The sequence below is a fragment of the Musca vetustissima genome, unplaced genomic scaffold (assembly GCF_032173495.1).
Source record: "Musca vetustissima isolate MV318-11 ecotype Yass unplaced genomic scaffold, APGP_CSIRO_Mvet_v1 utg22754, whole genome shotgun sequence".
Lineage (NCBI taxonomy): Eukaryota > Metazoa > Arthropoda > Insecta > Diptera > Muscidae > Musca > Musca vetustissima.
Window position 1 is genome coordinate 21,295 of NW_026885251.1, and position 14,129 is coordinate 35,423.

The 14,129-nt window shown below is 36.5% G+C and overlaps 1 protein-coding gene across 1 annotated transcript in view; it reads left to right on the top strand.

Moving 5' to 3' along the window:
• LOC133332385 (uncharacterized) overlaps positions 1-14,129 on the top strand; it is a gene marked incomplete at its 5' end in the record, with an annotated part of 44,679 nt that overhangs the window by 16,328 nt on the left and 14,222 nt on the right. Inside the window, 2 exons of the mRNA XM_061540785.1 lie at positions 8,398-8,572; positions 9,215-10,096. Of these exons, the coding sequence (XP_061396769.1) occupies positions 8,398-8,572; positions 9,215-10,096 (1,057 nt within the window). The remainder of the gene's footprint in view (positions 1-8,397; positions 8,573-9,214; positions 10,097-14,129) is intronic.

The following is a 14,129-nucleotide window of genomic DNA, read 5'->3' on the forward strand; positions in this document are numbered from 1 at the left end:
TTCTTGGCCAACTTGAATTTAAGTAAGTGCTTCCAACTGAAATTTATTGTTTGTGTATTTTGTTGTCGTCTGTTTTATGTCAGCCATTTGTTTTGTTTCTACCGAAAAAAAAAAACAAGAAAATATGTTGGTCATTAGGTTAAGTGCTTATTGTTGTTTTGGACAGAGTTTAAAAAGGAAATTGATGACGTTTCAGGAAAATTCTGAAAATTAAGAGGCCCTTGAAAAAATTAAACAATTTTTGTCCTTGTCGGGACTTATCCACGCCTCAGTTGGCCCTTGAAAAATATTCTTTAATAAATCCACGCCTCAGTTGGCCCTTGAAAAATATTCTTTAATAAATCCACGCCTCAGTTGGCCCTTGAAAAATATTCTTTAATAAATCCACGCCTCAGTTGGCCCTTGAAAAATATTCTTTAAAAATCCACGCCTCAGTTGGCCCTTGAAAAATATTCTTTAATAAATCCACGCCTCAGTTGGCCCTTGAAAAATATTCTTTAATAAATCCACGCCTCAGTTGGCCCTTGAAAAATATTCTTTAATAAATCCACGCCTCAGTTGGCCCTTGAAAAATATTCTTTAATAAATCCACGCCTCAGTTGGCCCTTGAAAAATATTCTTTAATAAATCCACAGTTGGCCCTTGACGCTCGTTGGCCCTTGAAAAATATTCTTTAATAAATCCACGCCTCAGTTGGCCCTTGAAAAATATTGTTTAATAAATCCACGCCTCAGTTGGCCCTTGAAAAATATTGTTTAATAAATCCACGCCTCAGTTGGCCCTTGAAAAATATTGTTTAATAAATCCACGCCTCAGTTGGCCCTTGAAAAATATTGTTTAATAAATCCACGCCTCAGTTGGCCCTTGAAAAATATTGTTTAATAAATCCACGCCTCAGTTGGCCCTTGAAAAATATTGTTTAATAAATCCACGCCTCAGTTGGCCCTTGAAAAATATTGTTAATAAATCCACGCCTCAGTTGGCCCTTGAAAAATATTGTTTAATAAATCCACGCCTCAGTTGGCCCTTGAAAAAATATTGTTTAATAAATCCACGCCTCATATGGCCCTTGAAAAAATATTGTTTAATAAATCCACGCCTCATATGGCCCTTGAAAAAATATTGTTTAATAAATCTGTTACAGCAACACCATCAAACTGGTTGTGAGTTGCAAACAAAACTATGTAGCTATTCGAGGTCCTCGACTCGGGCTGGTCATCTCTCTCTCCCTCCCTTTCACTTTGCAGCACATTCTTAACAATTGATGTTGTTTTCGACGTCATCCGCCAAACTCAGCCAGCTGACCAGTCATCTAGCCAAAGTGAAAACTAGCACCCCAGTAAGAAAACATTGAAGAGGCCATCAGGCTAGCAGGGCAAAAACAACCCAGCGAAACAAAAACAAAACAACGAGAATAACGCACAAAATGGAACGTCGAAAATGAAAAATCTACAATACGAGCAAAACAAACTTGAGAAAAACAATGAAATTTTTACTATGCCAAAAAAAAAAAAAAAAAACAGTGGACTCTGAGCTAGTGAGTGTTTGGGTGGAATAAGCGATCGGGGTGAGAACAGTGGTTTTAAAATTAAAAATAAATTGAAACAGAATTTAAATATTATTTCAGCATCTGAAAAAGACGGCTAAGTGCCAATAACTCTAAATATAAATCATACGCCACCATGTCATCTGGAATTTATATTACTAATACGCACCACCACACCTACAATATTAAATTTAAAATTTTTAATTAATTTTTATATTGTTTTCGAAAAGTTGGATTATTTTTTATGTGTACCACTGTGCCCCTCCGCACCACAGTCCACAGCTGTGTCCAAAGGCCACCCGAAAACATTGAATTGTTCAAAATTTGAAATGTACAACTAAATGGGTAATTTAAAGTTGGGCGCGAATTGCCGCCATCCAAGTATCCTTTCGACACTTGAAGATACCAGAAGAGCAGGAAAAATTGCTTTCTGGCGAAAAGGAGGTTAAGTGGCCTCGCCATGAGAATGGGTTGAAGAACAACAGGCAAACACACACAGCAACACAGCTGATTCATTATTACAAAAAACTGGAAAAGTATTTAGCAAATATTTTGTATTGTTGTTGCTGCTGTTATTTTCTATTTAAACAACAATTTCATTAACTGTTAAATAGCCAACAATAAAGTATTTACTCTGTCAGTTGTGTTTTGTGCTCTGATCTTCTCTCACTTTGGGGCTTGAAGCTCTTCAGTTTTCAACAGTTGACAGCTTAATTTGATGTTTTGCGGAGGAAATTATATTTTTTTCTCGCGCTTTTTTGTTTAATTTCCTAACATAAAATTAACCGCACTTCTGACAAGTTTAAACAAAATGAAGGATATATTTTTAAAGGATAATAAGAAAAGGACAGGAAAATAAAAAATAGACTACTTGAAGAGGAATCAGGAATTAGAATAATTTTTTAAGGTCCCTGCAAGGCGTGAATTTTTATAAAATAAATTTTCAAGGCCTCAACAAGGCGTGGATTTATTAAACGACATTTTTTCAAGGCCTCACCAAGGCGTGGATTTATTAAAGAATATTTTTTCAAGGCCTCACCAAGGCGTGGATTTATTAAAGAATATTTTTTCAAGGCCTCACCAAGGCGTGGATTTATTAAAGAATATTTTTTCAAGGCCTCAACAAGGCGTGGATTTATTAAAGAATATTTTTCAAGGCCTCAACAAGGCGTGGATTTATTAAAGAATATTTTTTCAAGGCCTCAACAAGGCGTGGATTTATTAAAGAATATTTTTTCAAGGCCTCAACAAGGCGTGGATTTATTAAAGAATATTTTTTCAAGGCCTCAACAAGGCGTGGATTTATTAAAGAATATTTTTTCAAGGCCTCAACAAGGCGTGGATTTATTAAAGAATATTTTTTCAAGGCCTCAACAAGGCGTGGATTTATTAAAGAATATTTTTTCAAGGCCTCAACAAGGCGTGGATTTATTAAAGAATATTTTTTCAAGGCCTCAACAAGGCGTGGATTTATTAAAGAATATTTTTTCAAGGCCTCAACAAGGCGTGGATTTATTAAAGAATATTTTTTCAAGGCCTCAACAAGGCGTGGATTTATTAAAGAATATTTTTTCAAGGCCTCAACAAGGCGTGGATTTATTAAAGAATATTTTTTCAAGGCCTCAACAAGGCGTGGATTTATTAAAGAATATTTTTTCAAGGCCTCAACAAGGCGTGGATTTATTAAACGAAGATTTTTTCAAGGCCTCAACAAGGCGTGGATTTATTAAACGAAGATTTTTTCAAGGCCTCAACAAGGCGTGGATTTATTAAACGAAGATTTTTTCAAGGCCTCAACAAGGCGTGGATTTATTAAAGAATATTTTTTTCAAGGCCTCAACAAGCCGTGGATTTATTAAAGGACATTTTTGCAAGGTCTCAACAAGGCGTGGATTTATTAAAGAATATTTTTTCAAAGCCTCTCCAAGGCGTGGATTTATTAAAGAATATTTTTTGCAAAGCTTGACAAGGCGTGGATTTATTAAAGAATATTTTTTCAAAGCCTCTCCAAAGCGTGGATTTATTAAAGAATATTTTTTCGCGGCCTCAACAAGGCGTGGATTTATTAAAGAATATTTTTTCAAGGCCTCACCAAGGCGTGGATTTTTTAAAGAATATTTTTTGCAAAGCTTGACAAGGCGTAAATTTATTAAAGAATATTTTTTCAAGGATTCAACAAGTCGTGGATTTATTAAAGAATATTTTTTCAAGGCCTCAACAAGGCGTGGATTTTTTCAAGGCCTCAACAAGGCGTGGATTTATTAAAGAATATTTTTTCAAGGATTCAACAAGGCGTGGATTTATTAAAGAATATTTTTTCAAGGATTCAACATGGCGTGGATTTATTGAAGAATATTGTTTCAAGGATTCAACATGGCGTGGATTTATTAAAGAATATTTTTTCAAGGCCTCAACAAGTCGTGGATTTATTAAAGCACATTTTTTCAAGGCCTCCATAAGGCGCGAATTTTTAAGAATACTTTTTTCAAGGCCTCAACATGGCGTGGAATTTTTAACGAATATTTTTTCAAGGCCTCAACAAGGCGTGGAATTTTTAACGAATATTTTTTCAAGGCCCATGCCCTTAAATATTTAAAAACATCCGCATTTATACCTCCGTTAATTATGCTATTAATTTAAATTCTTCCCATTATCTCTTCGAACATATTTCTAATAACTTACACCCCCACCACCCACATATCTTCACCTAATCTCCTTATTTGGTGAATATTTCACATTTCAGTTCTTTTCATTTGCAAAATCAAACTCACACACATACACACACATGCCCACATTCTAAAATTGCAAATTATATTTAGTTCCAAAAGTCTTTATCACGTATCCGATAGCAGACGTTCTATATTAACCAAATCAAATAGAAGTGTGCATATGCCGAGGGTTACATGTTATTTTAGCCACAAAGCTATGTATGGACTTATTACATATAAATGCAATCGTATGTATGTGTGTGTGAGTGAGTGTGCGATTGTGTGCATTGTGGTTTATTTTCAGTTGTAAGATGGCCTGTGGCTATGAGGCTTTATCTTGTTGTTTGTTTGTCTGTCGATCGGTCGGTCGGTCGGTCGGCCTGTCCTGACTGAATGCCTGTCGAATTGAAAATCGAAAACCTCAAACTTAGACAAGTGGAAAAATGATTATTTATTATTTGTCAAATAAAAGGTGTGTCAATGTGTAATGATGGGTTATTTTTATATTATTCTGCCAGAAATTGAAAATGGGTTGCTTCGAAATCCTATCATGCCAATTATTTACCATACACCCATTGCTTTGTATTTGGTTTGCGGAAATTATTTGAGTATGAAAATTAATAATAATTGCAAGGATTCATTTGCCTTAGCTGTTACACATGTGTTGATAAACACGAGTGTGTGTGTGTGTACGATTTCATTTACTGTCAGTTTGCTATGACATTGACATTTTCATTTCCTTTCCAAGTTATTTTTTGATTTTTATAAAATATTTCATAAATTAATTAAATAGCTAAAAATCGATAGAGAGTTCAATTAAATATTAAACATTTATAAATAGAAAGGAAATTGGGAAATTAAGGACATTAAAAGGAAAAACATTTTTCAATTTTAAATGTGGATTTTTTTAAAATTTTTCCAAGGTCCACAACAAGGCGTGGACTAAGGCGTACTTTTTATACCCTACGCAACTATGTTGCCAGGGTATTACAGCTTTGTGCAGTCCCAAGAGTTTGTAACGCAGAGAAGTATTGGTCCTAGACCCACTTTACCGATCGTCATTTCTCGACTAGCTGAGTCGAACTAAACATGTGTGTCCGTCCGTCTGTCCATTATAATTCGTAAACGCGATACAAGCCACAGTTATGGACCAATCTTCACGAAATTTTGCATGTTGGATGTGTTGTGCCCAATGAAGATCCCTATTGTTTTTGGTGAAGATCGGGTAATATTTAGGGAATGAAATGGGCCAAATACTTAATTTTTGTCGGTTTTTCATCGCGGAAATATGGAAATTTCCTCCACTAAATCAATAACCAGCTCTGAAATTAAGCCCCCACAGCAATTTATTATCTTGGACAACAGCTGAAAGGAACATCAATGCTAAAGAAATGCGAATGTACTCTATCTGTCTATATCATAAGAACCCTGCATACAGTAGAAACACGTAATACGAGAGAGAATTATCGGAAAACGTGAGTGGGAGCAAATCGAGATGTGCAATGCGGGCAACACCAACTAGGGCACTGGAAACTATACTGTATATACACCCAGTTGACATCCAAATAAAATACGAAGCGGCCATCGCAGCTTTAAGACTTAAAGCCATGAACGAGTGGATCGAAAACGGACACTACACACCGCACGAAAACATACTGCAGGCTACGATCGGAAACTCAATTAACCACTTTCAGTCAGATCGAATACCTGAAACAAGAGCAATCACGTTGTGTGAAATCCTGATACCGGACAGAGATTCATCCGAACCCAATTCTTGAAAACCGACACTATTCCTGAACTTAATGACCTAAGGGGGTGTGAATGGAAAATATTAAAGGACTTCTGTAAAAACACAGAATTCATAGAAGAATAGGGAGACCAAACAAAAGACTTAAGAATAATTCCAATCTAAATACTTTTCCTTCCTAGAGCGCACAACAGGCCTACTATGGCTTAAGTGTATGTCCCATAATGGACATGTGGTGGTTTTTTTTAAACCACCCCTCTTTCAAACTAACTAACTAACTAACTAACTAAATCGAGATGTACAGGAGCCATTCCCAATGGTCAATGAAATTATCGGACCATACCAATGCGGCTTCAGACCTGGCAAATCCACCAATGACCAGATGTTCACTCTGCTCCAAATCCTGTAAAAGACCCACGAACAACACATCGACACATTCCATCTATTCGTCGACTATAAAGCCGCATTCGACAGCCATATCCGTTCGGAGGTATTTTGAAATCCGGAGGAGAATTGTATTGGCTACTATGGTCTAAGTAAGCTGTTTAGAAACAAGGCCACCTGCCGCCAGATCGAACTCACACTCTACAAGGCGCTGCTACTACCCGAGATGTGTAACAGATGTGACAGCTCTTGGAGTGTATGAGAGAAAAATTCTCTGAAAGAGGACTGCTATTAACATACGCTGATGATGTGTTACTTGCTCTACGAGGCCATTTTGGAAGCAATGTGGATAGAAGATTGAATGTGTACTTGGAAAAACTTCATTCACAACTACTTCCAAAAATGGGGACTTAAACTCAATGTTGGATAGTGTGTATCGGTAGTTTTCAAGGGCAAACCCAAGTCCATTGCGAAGAGCTTACGAAAGTACATTCCAATATAATAAAGGTTGGAAATGAATTCATCGGAGTGTCAGACAGGATAAAATACCTTGGAATCATCCTGCAGCAAAGATTCTACTTCTGTCGTCGTGTAGATTATGTGCTTTCGTAGGCCAAAAGATAAACTTTGCCTATCGAATGCGAGGAGGACTTTCATCGGAGGTAAAGTTGCTAATATACAAGAAAGTGATTCGACTCATAATCACCAACTCCACTTAGAATGTCGAAGAGAAATATATTGGCAACATGCGTAGGACTGAGACCCACACGGGATACCAATGGAATTTATGGATATCCGGCCGTATGGACTCGGACGTGGGAGTTACACTTAAATATTTACAGGTGCTTACGTATTCATATAATATTTAGTAACCCATTACCACACTGGAGGGCGGAAATATAGCGCTGATCGCTTTGAAATTTTCCATGAGGTTCCAGTTATGGTTAAGGACAACTCCTAAAATTTTTGGTAATGATCAGATAATAATATTGGGATGAAGTGAACTGAAAACATAATTTTTTATTTATTTTTTTTTCGAGTCGATCTATAGGCCACAATTGAAACTCAGCCACGTTGAAAGGAATCTAGACAAATAATTAGAAGGCGTGGACTATTTAAAAATATTTTTTCAAAGCCAGACATAGGAGTCGATTCTTTAAAAATAGTTTTCAAAGCAAGACATAGGCGTAGATTCTTTAAAAATATTTGTTCATGGTGCATAACAAGGTGTAGATTATTTAAAAGTATTTTCCTTGTATTTACCTATTTTCCAAATAAGCTTCCAAGTTTTTTTTCGTTTACATTCCACCACTACTCCAATGCATTTAGCCAAAAGCCCATTAGAATCCATATCCGAGTAATTTAAATCCTATGAAAGCTATAAAACAAAATGCCAATTATACCTTTACAGCTAACAACCGACTAACATTCCCACACGGTCTCTCACACTCAATCACACACACATTCACATGCACACATCCTCATAAATACAATTGTGTGTGTCTACATAAATGTCTATATAATCAAACTATACAACTCTATTAGATTGCAATTGTCTATTATGGATGAGAGAACAATGCAAGTGGATTTGTTAGGGAAAATCCCAACAACAACACCGCCAGTAACAATAACAACAACAAAAGGCTAAAGAGAGATATCTAAATGGAAAACAATTTTTAATGGAATACAAATCCTTTTTGATACAAACAAAACAAAAACACAATGCATTTTATTTACATATAGAAAAGTGAGTGTGTATAATGACACTCACACACACATATATACACCCTTAAATGTTATTTATTCAAAACGGCGTGTGTGTGCGTGGGTGGGGATTTACCACAAAAGAGCTTTCACACTCTGCCTGCCTAGCTAGCAAGATTTGTGCCACTATAACATTGAACTAGTTTTCATGTCGATATTTACTTCCATCTACCCCTCCCGTTTTCCCCGCTCATGTTTCTTCTTCTTCTGCCACTAATATTGAATGAACATTTTATTTCCATTTACAGATAAATTGTAAAAATTGTAAATATGATGCCATAATTGGCGTTAGTAGTGCCACGAATCCGACTAATGTATATGACAGCTACAAATGTCAGGGGATTGTGTCAGAGGATGGATTGAAGGTGTCATCATCGGCAACGGCCTCACCAACCATGGCAAGCAAAAGTGGTTACAAGGAGGGTAAGTAGAGAATTTTTTTTTTATTTTAAACAAGGACTGGAGAGGTTCCATAATTTTTTTTTTTTTCAAAACCCATAAAAAGTTTTGGGTTTTTTTTAATATTTCAAGGCCCTTCGTAGGAGTGGATTTTTATACCCTACACAACTATGTTGTCAGGGTATTATAGCTTTGTGCAGCCCCAAGAGTTTGTAACGCCGCGAAATATTGGTCCCAGACCCACCTTTATGTATACCGATCGTCAAATCTCGACTAGCTGAGTCGATCTAGAAATGTATGTCCGTTCGTCCGTCAGTCTGTCCATTATAATTGTAAACACGATACAGGCCACAGTTATGGACCTAGAAAAAGGCGGGGATCTTTTAAAAAAAATTTATCAAGGCCTTGACATAGGCGTGTACTATTTAAATATTTTTTAAGACCTACCTAAATTTGGATTTTTTTGAAGTCCTATTAAAATGTGCATATTATTTCTTTGAATTTTTGTTAAGATTTACAAGACCCTCTTTAATCCTTTGAATTGTAATTCCAATAAAAATAAATATTTAATTAATTATTTTCTCCATTCTCTTCATTTTCTTCCATTCTTTTCTCCATTCATCAACTGACCACATAACACCATCGCCCTCCACCCACCATCACCAGGAAAACTCAATCAACAAGCACAGCAACAACAGCATCAACAGCCGCCGCATCCGTCATATGGCAATTGTATGCAATTGAAAATGTCACCAGCCATGGCAGGCACAATAACAAGCCAGCAACAACAACAGCTGCAGCCACAACAACAACCAACCTACTATCAGCAACGACCAGACGTCATGCTTATGGCACCAACAACGGGACACAAATTGTCTTCGCCTGGGTCAAGTAATTGTCGTCTGCTTATACCGAACACTTCGACGTCGGCAGGTGTTGTAGGTCCAACACCACGTTATTATGCACCGCCGCCCATGGCCACATATCACATTGTCTCCTCAAGCTCGGCGAACTCCTCACCGACCCACCAACAGTCAATAAGACATTACATTATACCACCAACGGCAGTTGGGGGGCCAACATCGGCCACAGCCACCCAGCATTTTATGGCCGTACCCTCGAATATGTTACGTTTCCAAACATCTGCGGTTTATTGTGCCGGAGCAAATGGTGGCGGTACCTCAAATCTTAGCATAAATCCATTGGCAAGTGGTTCAACCACAACAGTCTACTTTCCAATTGTAACACCAGTTGGTGGCGGTGGTGCCCAAAATCCATTAGCGTTATCTGCTACAGGAGCACAAGCAACACCAGGCACGGTCACCACCAACGCCACCACCACTAATAACACATTTTTGGGTACAATAACGGGTGGTGGGCCACTGCCCACCATGCTGAAATATCACACCATACAAATGCCACATCGAAGAAAACAATGTCTAACCCTGGCCAATGGCCCAAATTCGGGAGGAGATTCGGCAGCCTCACAAGAATCGAATGAAATGTTACCACCACCACCGCCAGCTTATCAAACGGCCACCGTGCATGGTAAGTGAAAGGAAAAGAAGAAGAAAAATTAATATTTATTATTCGGGTAAATGGATTATAAAAGTATAAATAAATGAATGGAAAGAAAAAACTTACGGGATAGCATTTTGTAAAGGACATGGAAGGATATTTCTTGAGGAACAGAGGATATTTCTTGAGAAACAGACGAACATTAACAAATATTTTTTAAAGGCTTATCTATAGCTGTGGGTCTGCTTAAGGCCAGGATTTTTTAAAAATATTTTTTTTTTTTTTTTTTGAGATCTGCATTTTTCAAAATACTATTTTTCAAATTCAAAAATTTTCAAATACCAAAAATTTTTAAAAATATTTTTTTTAATTGTATTCCATTTTCTATTTAGTAAATTGTCTCTAATTTGATATCTCCCAACAATGCCCCTGACATTCGTCAATTTTCATTCATTCAAAACTTTTCGTTCGAAACAAATTTACAACTATTTTCGTGTTAATTTTGGTGTATCATTTCCCCAGCTGCAAACAGCTGCAGTGTCGGAACCATTCAATGAAGTGGTGCAAAAAAATTATCACCATTTAATAAAAACAAGAACTAACTGCATTTGTCACATTTTTCCGCAAAATGTTGTTACATTGAGTTAGGAGGACGAAAAAAGAAGAAGAAGAACTAAAAAATCGCTTGGCTGGCGTTGTAAACGACAGCATAGCAGAGAATCGAAATGAGAAAATAACCAACATTTTTTAACTTTTCCCAATGCCAGGCATCAGCCAGCAATCCATCGCTTGCTCGTCCATGTTTCTGTTTTTTGCCCCCACAGTTGTTGGCTTTAAGCATCAAATGTAATTAAAACAAACGTTAAAAGTTTACCATAAAGAGAAGAGAAAGAAGCCAAGAATGAGAAGAGAGAAAAAATACCAAAAACACTAAAATAACGTTTCATTTCGTTTCGATGCCAAAGGGTGGGCAAATAAACAACCGCAGGTTTGCCAATAGGACCCCATAGAGAAGTTGGAATACCACACACACACTGACACATAAACTATACGAGTATGACAAAACATGGTCGAGCAAACAAAAACAACAAAAATAGGGAAAGGAAATTCCCAACTTAATTCCAGTCGGAGCTCTTTAAATGACATTAACATCCTCAGTGTGGTAGAGCATTGCTCCTGCCGCCCATAGATGGCTCCGCTAGTCGGTTTCATTTTCAAGCTCTAAAACGTGGCATTGGGAAAACAAACTCGTAGTAGAACAACAACAACATGGAGAAAAACTATGGGAAAACTAAATTAAAAATCAACTCAGAAAGTTTTTTTGCCATCGAACAACACGTAGTTAGCCTGATGAGTCCTATGTGGCAAATGTGGGGGTGCAGCATGCGCTTGGTGGGGACCCTCAACGCTCAACGTCCAGCCAAGCGAAAAACGGAGTGGTTAAGAAGTGTTTAACGAGTTTACAAACGGCTGTGCGATGACGTGACCATGTTATGGCTGGTTAAATGTGTCGGGAATGCTAATCAGAAATTCAAGTTTGAGATAGAGCTAGGTTTGAGAAAAGGCAGCCAGGGACTGTGATTGTTATTTTTTGTGATTTTTATGTTTTAATAATAAAACAAGAGGGCATGATTTAAAGAGAGGGCAAAAAGTTGGTCCTATGGGGGAACATAATTAAATTTAATATGTGGTAAAAATTATGTTGCATGTAAATTGAAATATAGCTTGTTGCAAGTTAATTATATTTTTTTGGTATAATAAAAACGGAGTTAAAATCCTGCACATAGGACAACAAGTGTGATGCAGAACATGATCATTTATGTAGGACTTGAAAAAAATTTTCACTTTAAATACAAGCCAAAATTTTTAAAAATCCACACCTTTTGTAGGTTCATAAAAAATATTTTTAACTGGTAAGGAAAATAGTAAGGTCGGACTATATGATACCCTTCACCACTTTGGATATATTCAACAGATGACTCCTAACAGACGTCGCATTTTTAAAGGACCAGTAAAATGAAATTGGATCCACAAACATGTCATTCTGCAACCGATACTAAATTTTTCATTTGGTCAGATATAGAAGCTATATCTAAATCTGAACCGATTTTCAGGAAACTTAACACACATCATTCTAGACCTAATTCATTACGCTGTGCCAAATTTCACTCAAATCGAAAGATATATAGGGTCTTTGGTGCACCATTTACATTTAATCGGACGAAACCATATATGGGAGCTATATCTAAATCTGGACCGATTTTCCCGAAACTTGGCAGACATCACTCTAATCACAATTGAGTACGCTGTGCTAAATTTCGAGCAAATCGAAAGATATGTAGGGACTTTGGTACACCATTTACATTAAATCGGACGAAAATGTATATGGGAGCTATATCTAAATTTGAACCGATTATTCACAATTTCAATAGGGTTCGTCCTTGGGCCAAATAAGTGACCTAAGCCAAAGTTCATCCGAATCGGATCATAAATGCGACCTGTACTTTATTGACAAGAAAGTGATTCTGTGCATATTCAGAAAGTGATTCTGTGCATATTCTCAAAAGGAACCATGTGTCTATCTTGTATCCTTTTTAAAAAGTTCACGCCTAAATGTAGGCCTTGAGGAAGACCGTAGACCTCAAAAAATATGTTTAACAATTCCACGCCAAATGTAGGACTTAAGGAAGACCCTAGAAAAATATTTTTAAAAAATCCACGCCTAAATATAGGTCCTCATGAAAACCCTAGAAATAAAGTTTAAAAATACACACCTATGGAAGACTCTTGCAAAATATTTTTAAGAAATCCCAAAAATCTCCGCCTTATAAGGGTTCCTAAAAATATTTAAACAAAATCCCCGACTTATAAGGGTCCCTAAAAGTCTTTAAAAAATCCTCGCCTATGGCCATGCCCTGAAAATATTTTTAAAAATTCCAGCTTAGAAATTCTTCGAAACAAAATATTCTCTTCTCCTCACCAAGACTCCGTCATGGCATCACCTGTGCCACCCGTAACCATAATCCTTAGCAACGTTATCACTCTCAATTTGAAGCATTTAATGACACTTTGGGTATTGGAAAAATAAGTACTCTCGCTCCCACTCTGCACCATTCAATTCGTCCCTCTACCACGACAGTGGCATTTTATGGGTAGCACGTGAAACGCCCATTACTTGAAGTGCTTCGATGGTAACTCCTTAATGGCATTTAAAATATTCAACTGTTTCCTTTCTAATTTCCTTAAGGCACTGGCTCAAGACAAAGTTCAACGTAGTGGTGAAAGGCAGTGAAAGGTTGGGTACGTGTATGTGTGTGGTGCAAGTGTGTGTGGCGGTGTGTGGGTGTGTGATAAATGCCACAGTTTTAACCGCATAAAAACTTGTACAGAAAGTGTAAATTAAATTCAATGATTGATTATCGTGTTTTATGAGACAGGCAGTTGATGTTTTTCTATTTTTCATTTCTAAACCTCCTCAAATAAAAGAGGTGGTATGGAGGAGAGAGAGAGATAAAAATAATGTGTAAACTTTATTTATCGCTATTTAAACTTTAAATATTGACAACATGTGTGCAAAGTGGATATTGATTATTTTTGCCCGACACCTGTAAAGTCCTTAGAGAAGATTTTTTATTAAAAATAATCATATTGAAAATATTTTAATTAATAATTTTTCACTCAATGTGATTTTGAAAAAATCATAATCATTAGTGAATTGCTTTTCAATATTTTTTTTATTCCAATTGCTACTTAAAAATAATTGCGGTTTGCTGCACTGCACTTATGTATTACAATTTATTTACATGTTTACGATTTTTTTCGATTCGAAATAATTCTGCGGTACAGCCCTCAAAGACTTTGTAGGGCTGTCGTTAAATGTAATGAATGCCAATCATACCAATTCCATTAACGTTATATATCGTACACACATACACATTTATGCTAATCGGCTTACCTATCATGTTAATGGCATTGCTCTTGAATTTATGTAGGATAGAGTAGAGGTATATCAGAAGTCTTGGGGCACATGTAAATTGAATAAAAATTGTATTTATTTGAATGT